At 46.9% G+C, this 16,678-nt stretch overlaps 1 protein-coding gene across 2 annotated transcripts in view; it reads left to right on the plus strand.

Moving 5' to 3' along the window:
• HLCS (holocarboxylase synthetase) overlaps positions 1-16,678 on the plus strand; it is a 216,038-nt gene that overhangs the window by 17,460 nt on the left and 181,900 nt on the right. For both annotated transcript variants that reach the window (XM_028116309.2, XM_028116316.2), the window contains 3 exons: positions 8,462-8,624; positions 10,243-11,189; positions 15,718-15,900. In XM_028116309.2, the coding sequence (XP_027972110.1) occupies positions 8,462-8,624; positions 10,243-11,189; positions 15,718-15,900 (1,293 nt within the window). The remainder of the gene's footprint in view (positions 1-8,461; positions 8,625-10,242; positions 11,190-15,717; positions 15,901-16,678) is intronic.

Consider the following 16,678-nt stretch of genomic DNA (forward strand, 5'->3'; position numbering starts at 1 on the left):
GAATCACACAGTTCATTAAATCATTTCAAAACATGCAACAAGAAGCACGTGGAGAGATATGGGGTTAGCTAATGCTTAGGATTAGGTGCCTGCAGGGGGGAAGGACTGCATCCCCGGATCCTGGGCTCTGCCGTGTTTACACGTCCTGCTCTCTGCTGTTATCAGGCTTCCCTGCCGAGAGTGTAGTTACAAGGGTCCGAGAGGAGGTTAAAGCAGGGGGCTCAGCAGATGGACACTTGTTCTGTTGGGGAGACTCAGGACCTGTATGCCTGGAAGAGCTGTGTGCCAGTTGTGATTTTCGTCTGTTTCTAGGCAAACTACACACATGGGGCCCAACTGGGTGGCTGACTCAGGGATGACAGAACTGTCAATCCGGAGGTGGCATGATTCGTGTCTCGATGATACTTAACATTTACTTGGTCTGTCCACGACTCTCTGACTAGGGGTAATACTCCCTTTTCTTCTTTCCTTCTTATCTGTGTTCATTACATGTATGTTCCATTGATGTCATTGATCTTCAGCATGTCTTGTAAGTTACTAACTTGATGAGTGGCGGCCTCCCTGGCCTCCCTGTTCGTTTTTCCTGGTCTCTATGTAGCAGAGCTGAACATTCTTCACTAGTACAGCAAATGCACCTAATGCACAGGTCACAGAAGCTTTAAGTGCACTCATTAAAAACTTGGGGCTTTATCCTAGAGACGGTAGTTTTTGGTGGATAGTGGATCATTCGTGCAGATTGGGAATACGGCAGGAAGGACTGGTGGAGGGGTTGCTGTAAGGAATGCAGTTTTGTGCATTGTTTTGGTCAGCTCTGCTGAAATAACAGAGGACCCTAGCATCTCACTGGTTTCTAACAACAAATCTTGGTTTCTTGCTCAGCTTAGGTGTAGGCTCAGCAGGTTCGCTGTTGCTGTTTCAAGCTATGATTCTGCTCCAGGCTCTGCTCCATGCATCCTTCTCGTGCAGGGCCCCGGGCTGAGGGAGCATGTCTGTCTGGGGACGTGCCATTCACGCACTGAGTGGAGGGATAGGAACTGGCAGGGACTCAGCGTAGTAGATTGTCCTGTGCGATGGGACTTCCAAGGAGAGATCCTAAGACCCTTGGCAGCTTCTGCCTGGGCTCTTGGAACTCAGTTCCCTTGCTGCCAAGGAAGGACACTCCAGCTGGTGGGCAGCTCTAACTTGCCAGCTATGTGAGGGAGCCGTCCTGGAAGTAGATCATCCGGGCCCAGTTGAGGCACCCTAGTCTCATGGAGCAGAGTGGAACTGTCCCTGCCAAGCCCTGCCCACATTTGAGACTGAGCAAAATAAATGAGTAACTTAAGCCACTGCATTTTGGGGTGCTTTGTTACTCCGCAATGGGTAACGAGAACACTTGGGATGTCTTTTTTTTTATTTATTTGTTTACTTACTTGAGAGAGAGAGAGCACATGTGCGCACAAGCTGGGGGAGGGGCAGAAAGAGAGGGAGAAGCAGGCTCCCTGCTGAGCAGGGAGCCCGATGTGGGGCTCGATCCCAGGACCCTGATGCCCAACCGACTGAACCACCCAGGCGCTCCACACTGGGGATGTCTTTTAAGACTTTAGCTCTTCCTCAGCTTGCCAGCATCAGTGGGATGGGCATGGGAAGTGGGCAGTGAGCGGTTGGGGAGGCTAATGCAGTACAACTTAGACGGGGGGCTCAGGGGCTTATGGGACTCTTCCAGGACACAAGGAAAGTAAAAAGGCTGTGACAACAAGGGTATTTCTCTTATTTTCTGACTGACTCTCAGGTACTCAGAAAATTAAGGTCCCTGGGCCCCCCCTCTTCCTGGGGTGTCTGGTCAGTCCTGGGTTTGTAGCCCCACGTGGTTTCACCTGCAAGCTTGTTGTGTCAGCTCCTGCTAGCTATGTAGTCATGATGTCCTTTATACTGTCACTTGATTTTCCAACACCCTTCTCCTGAAAGCGCCATAGGGCATATTATCTTTTCCAAATAATAGAGCGTGAGAATGAAGTTTGTACCCATCCTTTGTTCTCTGTGTTTCCAAACCTGAAGGTCCAGGGATAACCGCCTTCCTTCGCTCTCTGAGCTTCACATTCCTCCCATGTCTGCGTGTCTCACCCTCCTTCATCCAGTTTATCGCTAGAAATTTTAAAAACCTAGCGTGTAATTAAGTTGGTTTGGAAGAAAGGAATAAGAGCCGGACACATTAGCAACATCAAGTATGTGACTCCGCAGAACAGATTGTTTCAGTTTAAACTGAACTTGTTTCAGTCTGGGTTCTTCAGAGAAGCCGAGCCAGCAGGAGTAGGGGTGTGTGTGTGTGTGTGTGTGTGTGCACGCGTGTGTGCATGGCGCATGCACGCCCCTCTACATATACGTGTATATATAAATATACATACATGGGGGGGAGGTGGCAAGGAGAGAGAGACAGAGACATTTATTTTAAGGAATTGGCTCACCTGATTGTGGAGTTTGCAGGTCCTGAATTTGCAGGGCCGGCCAAGAGGTGGGGCACCCAGGGAAGAGTAGGTGTGGCTGCTTGAGTCAGGGGGTTATCTGGGGGGGCAGAATTCCTTCTTCCTTGGGGGACCTCAGTCTTTTTCTCAGAAGGTCTTTAACATTTAAATCAGTGGACTTTGGTGTCTCCTGGGTGGCTCAGTCTGTTGCACGTCCAACTCCTGATTTTTGGTTCAGGTCATAATCTTGGGGTCCTGGGATCAAGCCCCGCATCAGGCCCTGTGCTTAGTGGGGAGTCTGCTTGAGATTCTCTGTCTCCCTCTGCCCCTCCCCCTGCTCATGTGTGCCTTCTCTCTCTCTCTCTCAAATAAATAAATCTTTTATAAACAAATAAACAAATCAGTGGACTTTAAGTAAAGCAGATTATCTGCCATAATGTGGGTGGGCCTCATCCAATCAATTAATCACATGTAGGGGCACCTGGGTGGCTCAGTCGGTTGGGCCTCCAACTCTTGATTTTGGCTCAGATCATGATCTCCGGCTTGTGAGATGGAGCCCTGTGTCAGGGAATGCTCTCTCTCCCTCTGCCCCTTGCCCCCCTCCCTCTCTTTAAAAAAAGATGTTAATCCCATCTAAAAAATACCTTCAGGGTCACATCTGGACTGAAATTTGGCGGCAGATCTGGGTACCGTGGCCTAGCCGAGTTGTGGGAGAACTTCAGCACTGCCCCCTTCCCCCCCCCCCCGCCAATGCTGCAGGCAGCCCTGGGAAGGACAATTCACTGAGGAGCCACCCCCGGGCATGGAATGTAGTGCCCCTTGGCCCTGGGCCTTCCTTGTGGACGTGTGTTGAGTAGAGCAGGTCCACCACTGCCTCCTGTCATCAAGGTAACTGCAAGTCACAAGCTTTGGTTATGGAAGGGATTTCTGCCAGGAAGTCCCTTTGTTTAGGGCTGACCGGGGCTTCTTCCGCTTTGATCTTCCGGAGTAAGCCTTTGGTGTGACTTCCCCTTTCTATCTCCATCCCTTTGTTTCCACCCTGATGTGCAAACTGGAAGCACCCTGTTTGCTTTTAGACAAACACCGCTGGATGCATGGGTGACAGCCTGGCTTTGCTTTGATGGAGGACACAGCGCAGCTTGGGGAGTTTGCATGGTCTGTGGCTCATAGACCCCATATCTACAAAGAGGAAATGCACTTAGGTGAGGGAACAGCTGGCTGAGTGGAGAAACCTGATCAGGGGTTTGTGTGTATTGTTCCCTGGCCGCTTCCTGTCCTTCCCCATGCTTCGTTTATCTCTCCTCCTTCAGGGCTGTCTGAGAATTTAAGTATTGGTTCCTTTTACACTAAATGCTTACTCTGAGGCCTTGCTCCACACCCGTGCCCTCTCCAGCAGGGTGCTAAATCAGCGTTTGAACAACTGAACCCGGGGCTGGGTCTCCCCTGGCTGAGTATTTCTCCTCATGCGTGCATTGCCAGCAATAGCCCCGAGGACGAAGATGCTGTTAGCTTCGCGTGGGAGGTCGGTTGCGCTGTTCCTTTGCACGTTTCCCGTTCACCCTCCTCTGCAAAGTCAGCTCTTGCCTGCCGAGGCCAGAGTTTATCTTCTCTTCCTCCTGAGCTGACATCCTTCCTCCGTTCTCAAAGCTGGAATCAGCTAAATATTTGTGCGAATTGTCAGCCTCTGTTCTCATCCTGGATCAGAGGTGTTGGATGTGAAATGCGGAGTCCCACTGAAATGCTGGTCAGGGGAATCCGGCTCACTCTGGCTACCTGTCTGGAGGGAGGTGGAGAAGTCGGTGATCAGGTGGAGGGAAGGCTCCCCGTAGAGCTAAAAGAAAATTACGAGGGTTCTCTTTCTCCAAATATTCTAGACCCATTAGTGGGTTTCAACCTTTTGACCATAAAGACTTGCAATTATTGAGTGTTTCCCAGCTTTTTAAATGGCTTCTTGAATGAGGAACATTAGATTCAATTTGAATTCTGTCTCAGGAGAGGAATGAGATCGTAAGGAATAAGATTTTGTGGGGTTGGGTTCACCCTGGAAGGGCCGCAAACCCTTGTGATACCTAGAACTTTTTTCATCTCCCCCCCCCAAGCCCCCTCCCTCACCCTCAAACCAGTTTTTGCCCGCTCAGGGGGGAGAAGGTCCCCACTGAGAATACCTGCTTTGAGGACATGTGTAGAATAGTAAGTGCCCCTCTATGGATCAGGGATTTTGCGCATCACTCCCACTTGGCTCTCGCAAGTAACCCTGTGAGGTGGGTAACCTTGCCATTTCCACGTTACAGACGGGAAACCCAAGCATAGGGAATTTGAGTGACTTGCTTGGGTCCCTCAGCTATTGGCCAGAGGAGCCGGGACTCAATTCAGGGAGCTGGGCTCTGGAGTCCTCCCACTGTCTAGGCTGTCCTGGTGCAGTGTAGGAATAAGCAAAATGCCTTGATTCTTTTCTTTTCCCTTTTTAAAATTGACCTATAATTCATATACCATAAACCTCATCCTTTTGAAGGATCCAGTTACAATTCAGTGGTTATGCAGTCACCACTACCTAATGCCATTTTCATTGCCCCAAAAAGAAACACGTATCCATCAGTGGCCACTTTCCACTCCCCTACTCCCTGGCCTGGCAACTGCTAATCTACTCGCTACCTCTTTAGATTTGTCTGTTTTTGATATTTCATATAAGTAGAATCATGTAATATATGACCTTTCTTTCTTGGTTTCCTTCACTTAGCATAATGTATTCAAGATCATCTGCGTTGTGACATGAATCAGTATTTCACTCTTTTTCACAGCTGAAAAATACTCCATTGTATGGTTATATACATGTTTTTAATCCCTTCATCTGTTGATAGACTTTTGGGTTGTTTCCACTCTTTGGTTATTATGAATAATGCTGCTATGAACATCTATATACAACTTTTGTGTGTGTACATATATTTTCAGTTTTTTAGTTATATGCCTAGGAGTGCAGTTGCTGGGTCATTTGGTAATTCTGTGTTTAACTTTTTTTTTTTAAAGATTTTATTTATTTATTTTAGAAATAGAGCGTGAGCGGGGGTGGGGTAGGAGCAGAGGGAGAGGAATCAGCAGACTCCATGCTGAACACAGAGCCCAACAGGGGGCTTGATCCCATGACCCTGAGATCATGACATGAGCCGAAACCAAGAGTCAGATGCTCAACCGATCGAGCCCCCCAGGTGCCCCTGTGTTTAATTTTTGAAGAACTATCAAACTCTTTTGCAAAGAGGCTGCACCATTTTATATTTCCACCAGCAATGTAGTAGGGTTCTGATTTCTCAGCATCCTCAACAACACTTGTTAGCATCCATCCTCTTGATTATATTCCATCCCAGTAGAGGTGAAGTATCTTATTGTGGTGTTGATTTGTGTTTCCCTAATGACTGATCAAGGATGTTGTGCATCTTTTCAAGTGCTTATTGCCATTTGTATATTTTCTTTGGAGAAATGTCTATTCAGATCCTTTGTCCATTTTTAAAAAGATTTTATTCATTTATTTGAGAGAGAGAGAGAGAGAGAGAGCATCAGCAGGGGGCTTGGGCAGAGAGAGAGGGAGAAGCAGGCTCCCTGCTGCAGGGCTCAAGCCTAGGACTCTGAGATCATGACCTGAGCTGAAGGCAGACGCTGAACTGACTGAGCCACCCAGGCACCCCCCACTCTTTGTCCATTTTTAAATTGGGCATTTTGTCTTTATTGTTGTAGGAGTTCTTTCTTTCTATATTTTTATACATTGTGGATACAAGTCTTTTATCAGATATGTGATTTGCAAATATTTCCTCCCATTTTGTGGATTGTCTTTCCACTGTCTTGAAGCTATTCTTTTTTTTTTTTAATATTTTATTTATTTATTTGACACAGAGAGAGACACAGCGAGAGAGGGAACACAAGCAGGGGCAGTGGGAGAGGGAGAAGCAGGCCTCCCGCCGAGCAGGGAGCCCGATGTGGGGCTCGATCCCAGCACCCTGGGATCATGACCCGAGCCGAAGGCAGACGCTTAACGACTGAGCCACCCAGGCGCCCCTTGAAGCTATTCTTTGAAGCACAAAGATTTTGATGAAGACCCATTTATCTGTTTTTCTCTTTTGTTGCTTGTACTTTTGGTGTCCTATTTGTGAAACCATTGCCTTGTCCGAGGTCATGACAATTTACACCTGTTTTCTTCTAAGAATTTTGTAGTTTTAGCTCGTATATGGAGGATTTGACCCAGTTTGAGTTGATTTTTGTACCTGGTGTAAATGGCATGAGGTAGGGGGTCTATTTTCATTCTTTTGCATATAGATATCCCATTGTACCAGCACCGTCTGTTGAAAAAAATTGTTCTTTCCCTGTTGAATTGTCTTGGCAACCTTGTCCCAAATCAGTTATCTATGTGTTTATTTCTGTGCTCTCAGTTCTATTCCATTGATCTGTAGATCTGTCCTTATGCCAATTGGACCTTGAGTTTTGAACTTTTGAACCCCACGTTTCCTGGGTGAGCAAATTCCCTCAAGGCAGAGGTGGCTTGGCTTGTGGGAATTCCCCCTTCCCTCTGTAGGTTCGGGATTTACCCCAGTGTTGGGCCTAGTATGTTTCATTATTTAGTCGTTTCTTCAGTGCTTTCAAGATGATGTTGTATTGATGTTATCCAGCACTTTCTCATTGTTTTCAGCAAGAATTAGTTCTAAAAACCTAACCTATCAATATAAAAAACGGAATTCAAAATTATTTATCTCTGATTATGAAATTTGGGGCAGTGTATCCCTGAGATGATTTGTTTTGGGAAGTAGGGAAATTCTTCATGGCATCTTAAAAAAGTACCACTCTATCTACTTGCTTGTAAAGCCAGATTCATAACAGCTAATAATCGTGGCTTTCATCACTTGAGTACTTTGCTGTCCCAGGCTTTCCGGGATTCAGATGTGCTCTTGAATCTCATTAATACAACAAACCTATAAGATGACTGATATTCATAGCATTGTTCCTGTTTTATGAATGAGGAAGCTGGGACTCCAGATGTTCTGAGACTTGCCCGAGGACACACAGCGAAGATGAGCCCAGTTTGACCCAGGCCCAGGTTCTCGACTCCAGAGCCAGGCTCCTAACCTGCGACCCCGCTGCCCGCCACCCCCCCCTCCCCCCCGCCAGGCCCAGGGCTCCCCTTCTCCTCCTCCAGGGTTCACATTCTTCTCTTAGAAAAACCAGAACGTGTCAAGGACTGGGTTTTTTCTGTGCTCATTTTCCCTTGTGGTGGGAATTCGAGCCAGGACAGGCAGGAGCTCTCCAGACAGGACGGTCCTTGACAGTTGTTTTCCCAGTTGTAGGACTCAAGGAGGAGCCCCATGGAGAACTTCTCTGATTCCTGGGCTGCAGAGCATCGGGAGCACCAGAGAGTGCGGTGCCCAGGAAGGGAAGTGCTCACACGCGCCTGGGGAGTTCTGGTGCATTCGGTCTCAGGCTGCACCAGAGCAAAGCTGGTCTACAGGTTACATTATAAATCACTGGATATTGCGGACCTGTTGCTTTCTCCTATTTCCTGTTACTAAAGGACACACTGATGTATTTCCATGTCTGGAAAATGGCCCTTTCCCCTTTCAGCTCCTTGAAAAGCGGTGGAGACTTCAATTGCTTGCTTTTAAAAGAGAGGGATGGGGTAACAGGGTGATGGGCACTAGGGAGGGCACGTGAGGTGATGAGCACTGGGTGTTACACGCAACTGATGAATTATTGAACACTGCATCTGAAACAAATGATGTACTATATGTTGGCTAAATAAAAAATAAAAAATAAATAAAAGAGAGGGTTGTATTTAGTGCTTTGGAAGCCCTGTTGTCAGGTAGAAACAAGAATGTTAGAGCCAGAACAACTTTGATGTTAAGAAAATGCAGTATCCAGTAACTAACTCATTATGTTTGACTGTAACTGAGGGGTGGGAGCTGAAGGGAAAAGTATCTGCTTAGTTTAGAGAAGAACAACCTCACCGTCTTCTTCTTCCTCTTCCCTCATCCATGTTTTCTCAGATTGTGAAGTGGTCCGACTGCTGTTTGCCATTAGCTTGCAGACCTGGGGATCCTTATCAATTAATCGCTGAAGCAAGCGTGGATGACTTCAGTAAGCTGGGGGTGGCGTTCATGGAAGATAGACTCCAGATGGCTGATGGATTGGTACCTCAAAAGATTGTTTGTAAGTGACCTCAGAAATGTTTCCATCAGGGGCACCTGGCTGGCTCAGTCAGAAGAGCAGACAACTCGTGATCTCTGGGTCGTGAGTTGGAGCCCCACGGTGGGTGTAGAGATTACTTAAATAAATAAAAAGTTAAAAAAATATTTCTAGCATAGCAGGAGACCCTTGGTTATTAGCTTAAGGACTGTTGCACCCTCTTGTTCGGTGTGGCTTAAGGCTAATGCTTATCTTCAGTTTAATGCAGTCAACAGGTGGATATAATTGTAACAGTATGAGAATAATACATGTGTTAGTTTTTTTTGAGATGCTTATCCCAAAGTATATCGATAGTGCTTTTTAAATTATTTCTTTTTAAGTGGGCTCCATGCTGGGCCCAACATGGGGCTTGAACTCAGGACCCTGAGATCAAGACCTGAACTGAGATCAAGAGTCAGACCCTTAACCAATCAAGCCACCCAGGTGCCCCAAGTGCTTTTAAGATTCTTTAACAAGGATTTCCCATAATTGCATTATCCACGAGATGGCGTGCAAATGTAGAACCCATATAATAATTGTTTCCCACCATCTAAAAAATATAACAAGTTTCTAGACTATAGTTCGACTGGATGGAAAGCATAGCCAGTATTACTACAAAGTTCTAATTCTAACAGTGTTTTACTTAAAAAATATATATCACAGTATTTTGGGATACATCTTTTTTTCAGGAAACATGCAAAATGTTCTTTCTTAATTAGGTTTTAAAAATTGAGTTTCTGTGTCCATGAAAGTCTTCATTTGTATCTTTTTTTTTTTTTAAGATTTTATTTATTTGACAGAGAGAGAGAGACAGTGAGAGAGGGAACACAAGCAGGGGGAGTGGCAGAGGGAGAAGCAGGCTTCCCACGGAGCAGGGAGCCTGACATGGGGCTCGATCCCAGGACCCTGGGATCATGACCTGAGCCGAAGGCAGACGCTTAACGACTGAGCCACCCAGGTGCCCCTTCATTTGTATCTTGAGCAAAGGAGTGTTCCCAGCTCTGGAAATCCTTGTAAATCATTTAATTTCCCCATTTGGCATGTGCATGTGCCCAATACAATGTCAGGTGCATAGGAAGTGCTCCATGAATGTTTTCTGAATCAGTGATTGTAAACTTCTATTCCAGTCCTGAGATAAGATACTGGAAAGACCCTTTTCCCCCACTGATCCTATGAAGTGTCCTGAGAGCACCTTCTACGTGGGGTATGCTGGGTACACCAGATATGTGCCTTTTTTGTTTCTCAGTTTCATTTTCTTATAGGAGACTGACACCCAAGAAATCGCTTCTGTAAGTAAGTGGGCACAGAATTTACCTCTCTGAATCCCACTTTGTTCACCAGCCAGTAAGGGGATCTGGGGCTTCCCGATTCACAAGGCAAAGGTGTTGTGGAAATGTGGGATTTGGGATTTCACTCTCGGGAAGGTCGGGCGCACCCTCCCAGCAGGTGGGAGCAGTGCCCGGTTCCAGTGGATGCCGAAGACTTGCGGTAGGGATGCAGGTGGGAGCCAGTGGGCGGAATGCGGAGAGCGCCATGAGGTTTTGAACTGAGCCGCGTGACAGGCCAGAAGGGCTGATGATTGTCTTTTCTGTTCGTGTTTTAGCAGTGCACTTGCAGGACTGTACTCTGAAGGCACTTGAGGATCAAGCCTCAAACAAGCAAGCCCAGGCCCTACAACAGAATCCTGAACCTTCCGCTGAGAGTAAGCCTGAGCCGGACGTTATGGAGTGCATTGGTAGAGACGATCCCGAGGTTCTTGGTGCACAACCCACACTGGGGACAGGGGATGCCTCTGGCAGTGAGCCTGCCGGGGAGGGTGACAGAGGAGTAGGCTCTGTCAAGCACTGTCCCCTCCATCTGTCTAGTTGCCATGAGTGTCTGGAGCTTGAGAACAGTACCATTGAATCTGTCAAGTTTGCATCTGCAGAGAACATTCCAGATCTTCCCTATGATCACAGTGGCAGTTTGGAGGATGTTGCTGATGATATCCGCTTGGAGAGAGAATGGAGGAGAGTCAACATCACGGGAAAGGCCCCCAACATCCTCTTCTACGTGGGCTCTGCCCCCCAGAAATCCCTGGGCAGGTTCCAGGAGGTCCGGTCCGTCCTGGCGGACTGCGTGGACACCGACAGCTATACGCTCTACCACCTGTCAAGGGAAAGTGCTCTCAGAGACCCGTGGTCAGACAACTGTCTGTTGTTGGTCATTGCCACCCAGGAGGCTATTCCTGAAGACCTTTCCCAGAAGTTCATGGCCTACCTTTCTCAGGGAGGGAAAGTGTTAGGCCTGTGTTCGTCCTTCACATTTGCTGGCTTCCGGGTGACGAGCAAGAGCGTGCTCGAGGAAACCGTCCAGAACTTGGTTTTCTCCAAGGCTGACCAGACCCAGGTGAAGCTCAGCGTCCTGAGCAGTGGCTACGTTTATGAGGAAAGCCCTGGGGAGCGCTGCACCCTGGGCAAGCTGCAGGGTCACCTGGAGAATGGGAACAAGGACAGGCTGATAGTGCAGGTGCCTTTTGGAACTCGCGGAGGAGAAGCTGTTCTTTGCCAGGTATGGAGCTGTTATCCGTGTAGGGATCTTGGGGGACCTCTCAGTACGCCCTTTAAGGCTGAACGCCAAAAGGGTCAAGAGTCTGAGCTCCGTGGGGTACTTCTGATCCTTGGCTGGGACTTTTTTGCTGATGCTGAGTAGGTTTAGATGAGGGCTTTCCTGTCGCATGAATATTGCATTTCACCAAAATACTCAGGACGGAGGGACGAAGCAGAAGGTGTCATGCTGATTAAAGACTGCTGGTTGACCGAAGATGAGTCAGAAAATTCTCTCTTGTTTTGCTCTGTGCTGGTAAGCCTCTTTCCAAAATACACTGGTCTACTCGCTTGTCTCAAACCACGCTGTGGTCAGTATAATCGAACCTGTTCGTTCGCATAGGGAGTTGAGTGCCTTGGGCTGGTGATTTTCAGGGTTCATAACCCTCACATTACAACATTGTGGTTGATATCAGGGATTGCGTGAATGCGTACCAACTGCTGGGGTAGTGAGTGTTGAAAACTTCTCAAATCCTCAGTTCTTTTATGATTTTTGTCACTCTTAAAATCTAAGTGCTGAGAAAAATTTCAGATAGAATTTTGAAGCGATTTCTATTTATGGCACATTAATACGATTGACCCTTGAATAACATGGCTTTGAACTGCGTGGGTCCACTTGTGTGGAATTTCTTGGCTAAATACAGTATAGTACTGTAAATGTGTTCTCTGTTCCTTATGATTTTCTTAGTAATAGTTTCCTTTTCTGCAGCTTACTTTAGTGTAAGGATAGAGTATATAATATGTGTAATATACAAAATATGTGTTAATTGACTATGTTATCGGTAAGGCTTCCGATCAACACTAGGCTGTTAGAGTTAAGTTTTTGGAGAGTTGAAAGTTATATGCAGATTTTCCACTGCATGGTGAGGTTGGCCCCCTCACCCCCCACATTGTTCAAGGGTCAGCTTTATATAGGTAAGGGAGAAGTGGGAAGGGAGAAGAAGGGACGTGATACTTCCCTCCCGCTCCCTTCCCAAATCCTTTGGCTCATCTGCTGTTTTTTTTTTTCCCCTCACTTTCTTTTTCCTTTTCCTTTTTGGTTTGTTTAAGCAGATGGAAGCAGGACAGACGGTTTCCAAATTCCTGATCATTGACTACAAACTTTTTTAACACCTCAGGGCAGAAAGTTTTTATTAGAGTTAGAGGAACTCTTGTCCCTAAGGATTTGTTATCTCATGAGAAAGTTAAGTAGATGTAGAATATTTTGCCCAGAATAGTTCCCAGGATGAGTGTAACAGATTTTGTTTTATTACAGGGATCTTTTTGTTGAGTTGGAGAATCGTTTCCTTTTTTTTATCGTTTATTTTCATTTCATATGCTGTCCTCAGAGCTAAATCTCTTGGCTTTTCTGACCACAAACATTCTTCAAGGGGTCATAAATTTGTTTCTTTACTATTCCAAAGCCCATTCGTTTGTTCTTAAGATAATGCTCAGTCAAAGATGCATATAATTTAAAAATCTGGCCATCAGGACAGATGAATGCATACAAGCCAAGCAGGTTTCACGTAGGTTGCAAAGCACAAGAATTAGTTTGGAGGCCTAATAAATGTTCCTCTTATCTTTTTCTCTGCAAAGATGGTAACTATAGCAACTGTGTATTCTCAGAAAATCCACTTAAAAACCCGAGTTCCTAGAGCTGTATTTCAGGTTTGAATGGTGACTTTTACCACCCCTGTGCACAGACTTGTACTAGAAAATTGATTCGGCACTGCTGCGATCCATTTCTCTGAGTGACATGGCAACTCCGCTTGCTGCACCATTTAAATTGACCCCGTTACTGTCATAAAATTTGATACTGCATGCATTGCTCTAGGAAAAAAAAAAGGCAATACGATGCAGCTTCAAAAATCAGATTCAGAGGATTAGAATGTCATTTTTGATTTTAAATGACTTCCAGTCTCTGTGACAGGGTCACTGCTTTCTGCTCAGACCTGCGTCACTACAATACCTTGCCGCCAAGAGCAGCCAATAAATGTTATTATCGAGGGCTGGTTAGTTTCCTCTTTCCCTGGTCAGTTTCATAGTCTTCATCTCTAATAAATCGAGTAATGATGTAACCCAGTAAGAGGGGGCAGAGCACTTCAAGGGCAAACCACAGCCGCGCAGTGGATGGTGGTCTCACAGCCAAGGCGCTGCATGTGAACGCCTTTACTGCTCATCACGAGGAAAAAGGACGTTTTCATGTGCTTGCTGTGACGAGCAGGTTTGCAAGGGAAATTTAAGGCTGTGGATTAATGCTGACATTGGATTATCGGATGGACCAGGACTTTGGCATGAGGTTGCCCCGATGGACTTAAAAATATTTTATTCCCTTATTTAGCGTAGCGCATGGCAGTGTGGCCTGGCCTTTCGAGCAGGGTTTCTCAACCCCGGCACTGTTGACGTTTCAGGTAGATCCTGCTTTGTTGTGGAGTTGTCCTGTCCCGTGCTCTGTAGGGTGTCAGCTGTGCGCTACCCACTAGATACTACGCACAGGTAGCAAACCACCCTCCACCCCCTGCATTTGTGACTGAAGACGTTTTAGGTCAAAAAGCCTTAATTTTAGAAGAAGCCAAGGTATAGAAACGGGCCCATCAGTATGGTAACAGTATGACAGCCAGAGGATGAGACATGTGTTGGGTCCCATGGAGGACCAGGAGCGCAAATCCAGAAGCACACGCTGTCTGTCCTGTGAATTGAGGTTTAGAGACCAAGGAGGTCTCTCTTCCCGCGTCCGTTGTCGAAGCAGCTACTGTTAAAGCCCACGAAAGCACTCCTCGCACAATGTCCGTGGCTGTCCTCTCTCTTACCTCCTGGAGCCCTGGAGGCCTGCTCGTGGGGCGTGAGCCCGTCTTTTCCTCCTTGGCCTCGCTCATGTGTGACTTTGAGTTCAGCACACCCCACTGCGGGTGCTTCTTGGATCTTCTGTGTATTCACTCAGCCTGGGCTGTGTGTGTGCCAGGCATCATGCTCACGCCCTCTCCTCTGGGCCCAGGTGGGGCGAGAATGTCGCTCATTTTATTTCTGCCACCTGTAAGGGGTCACCTCCAGGAGAGCCACTGCCTTTGTCCACTAGAGAGGAGAGGCCACAGTTAGGGAGAGAACGCAGGGAAGAAGGAGACTCGGATTCGGATACCTTGAAGGATTTCACTTCTCTGCCTCTCTCCACGGCTGTTTGGACGGACTCACTCCTGGCCGGCAGGAGCAGCCCTCGGCTGGCCTGCCCTCGCGTAGGGCCGTGCTGGCCTGTCTCTCCAAACCTTTAAGACTGGCATCAGCTGCACGGTCGGACCGCTTTGGACAGGATATTGGGACAGTATTTTTGACTTGGTTAAGTCTTAGGTGGGAATTGAGAGATATTACATTGCCTGAAGGCTGTGGGCACCTGGCTTTTTATTTTCATCATGCTGCTAATAGTATCAGGTCAGGAGCTCTGCATACAACAGAAATCCACAGCTGATTCCTGGCAAAGGCAAAATAAAATAAAGCAAACATGCTTAGCTTGCTCAATATTCTGGCACCCTCCATGGCCGTTAAAATCTGATCTCAAGAGGACCAGAAGTTCTAGTCTGTTCCTTTACACCAAAGCACACACCACTGATTGGAAAGTTCTAGCTGAAGGGAGCTAGAAGTTCTAGCATGTTCCTTCAGACCAAGACACAGACCATTTGTTGATTGGTGGGGCTGTTTTATTTATTTATTTAAAAAGATTTTATTTGTTTATTAGAGCGAGCATGAGCAGGGGGAGGGGCAGAGAGAGAAGCAGACTCCCACTGAGCAGGGAGACCGATGTGGGGCTTGGTCCCAGAAACTGAGACCATGACCTGAGCCAAAGGCAGACGTTTAACTGACTGAGCCACCCAGGTGCCCCTAGGTGGGGTTTTAATTTTAAGTGGACAACAAAGCCTGAACTAGATAGAAGTCCAGAATCTTAAATTCAATCCAGGTGAAGGAAGGTGGTGGGGCGGGCCTTTCTGGGGTCCCCCAAGCCCCACATCTTCTATTTGAATGCCTGCACACACTCTTATAATGGTGAATGAGGCTCCTCTCCTTCGTGGTGTTGTTTCCTGGTGGTTATGACTACAGGTGGAGTGAGAGTTTGCACACCACCCATTGAGCCTCCTGGAGTTCAGTAGCAACCTTAGTTGGCTTCTCAGTACAATCCTATTTCTAAGTGTTTTGGTAGAGTAATCAAGTTAAGCAACTTGCCGAGGTCCCCCGACTGGTTAGTGATACAAGTCGGGACCCAGGCAGAGTCTGAATACTATCCAGGCTTGTGTCCAGCACCACCTTTCCACCCGACTGCCCAAATTTCAGTCGGCTCCTTTGAATCTTTTTATTGCTTTGTCGTGACTCTCCACATGGTCAAGTGCAATGTTTACATACTGTTGAAGATCTGAAGGATTTCTGTTGAGGTTTTCAGAAACTCTGGTAAAGACACTGTTCCTCCTAAGGTCGGCAAGTGCCCCGGATTCACAATTCACGATTTACGAAGCAGTGTCTTTTTCCCGCAGGTGCACTTAGAACTACCTCCCAGTTCTTCAGTGGTGCAAGCCCAAGAAGATTTTGATCTGCTCAAATCAAGCAATATTAGAAGATATGAAGTCCTTAGGGAGATCCTGACAACGCTCGGCCTAAACTGTGACATCAAACACGTTCCTGCCTTAACCCCTCTTTATTTACTGCCTGCGACTGAGGTGAGTGTGTGCTCAGGCGGGAAGGGGACGACCCCTTGGTTGCCTTTCTTCCAGACGGCGACCCTGCTCTTCCTCAGTGGTCTTGATTTTGATTTCTGTTTTTATTTTGCCTTCAAGTTTGGGAACCGTCTTAAAGATATCCAAGTATAACTGATACTTGTGGTGTTTGTAGGTAAGGGCAGGAGAGAAGACTGTTGGGGTTTAGAAGGCGTTGTATCTTAAGGGTCACGGCCTATCCACTTTAGGGGGCAGAGGGTCACTCTTTTATGTGTCAAGAGTGTATTTGGAAACCACAATTTATTCATTTGGGATTAAAGACCTTTGTTTTGATCCGGGCCTTTTTCAGGGAATTTTTGGACAGGAAAAATTCATTTGTGCTGATGTCTGCCATCTTGTGGCAGAAGGGGCTCCGAGTTCAGTTTCTGTCCTCTAGTTGTGTCTAAAAGGGAAATGCCCGCGGAGCTGGGAATGTATTCAGGAATTTTCCTGGGCTTCTGTCTGCCTCTGCTGCCTGTGGTTGTTACCTGGTTTGGGCTGGTTGCCAGATTCTTAGGGGTGTCTCCTACTAACTCCTTTGCTTTGCCAAGCTGTCAATCTCTTATTGATTGTGGCAAGTTATTTGGAGGTCTTTTTCCTGTCTCCCCTACATAGGGAAATTTGTGAGTTTAGTGATATAACCCTGCAGTTTCAGCAAATGCCTGATGGTCCAGGTGACTCTGAACACCAAACTTACCTGCTTTCCCTTGAAAAGAGCAACGTATACCTCCTACCTCAACAT

Source organism: Eumetopias jubatus, unplaced genomic scaffold (assembly GCF_037043125.1).
Source record: "Eumetopias jubatus isolate StellerSeaLion01/CBP00866 unplaced genomic scaffold, mEumJub1_p1.0 scaffold_1, whole genome shotgun sequence".
NCBI lineage: Eukaryota > Metazoa > Chordata > Mammalia > Carnivora > Otariidae > Eumetopias > Eumetopias jubatus.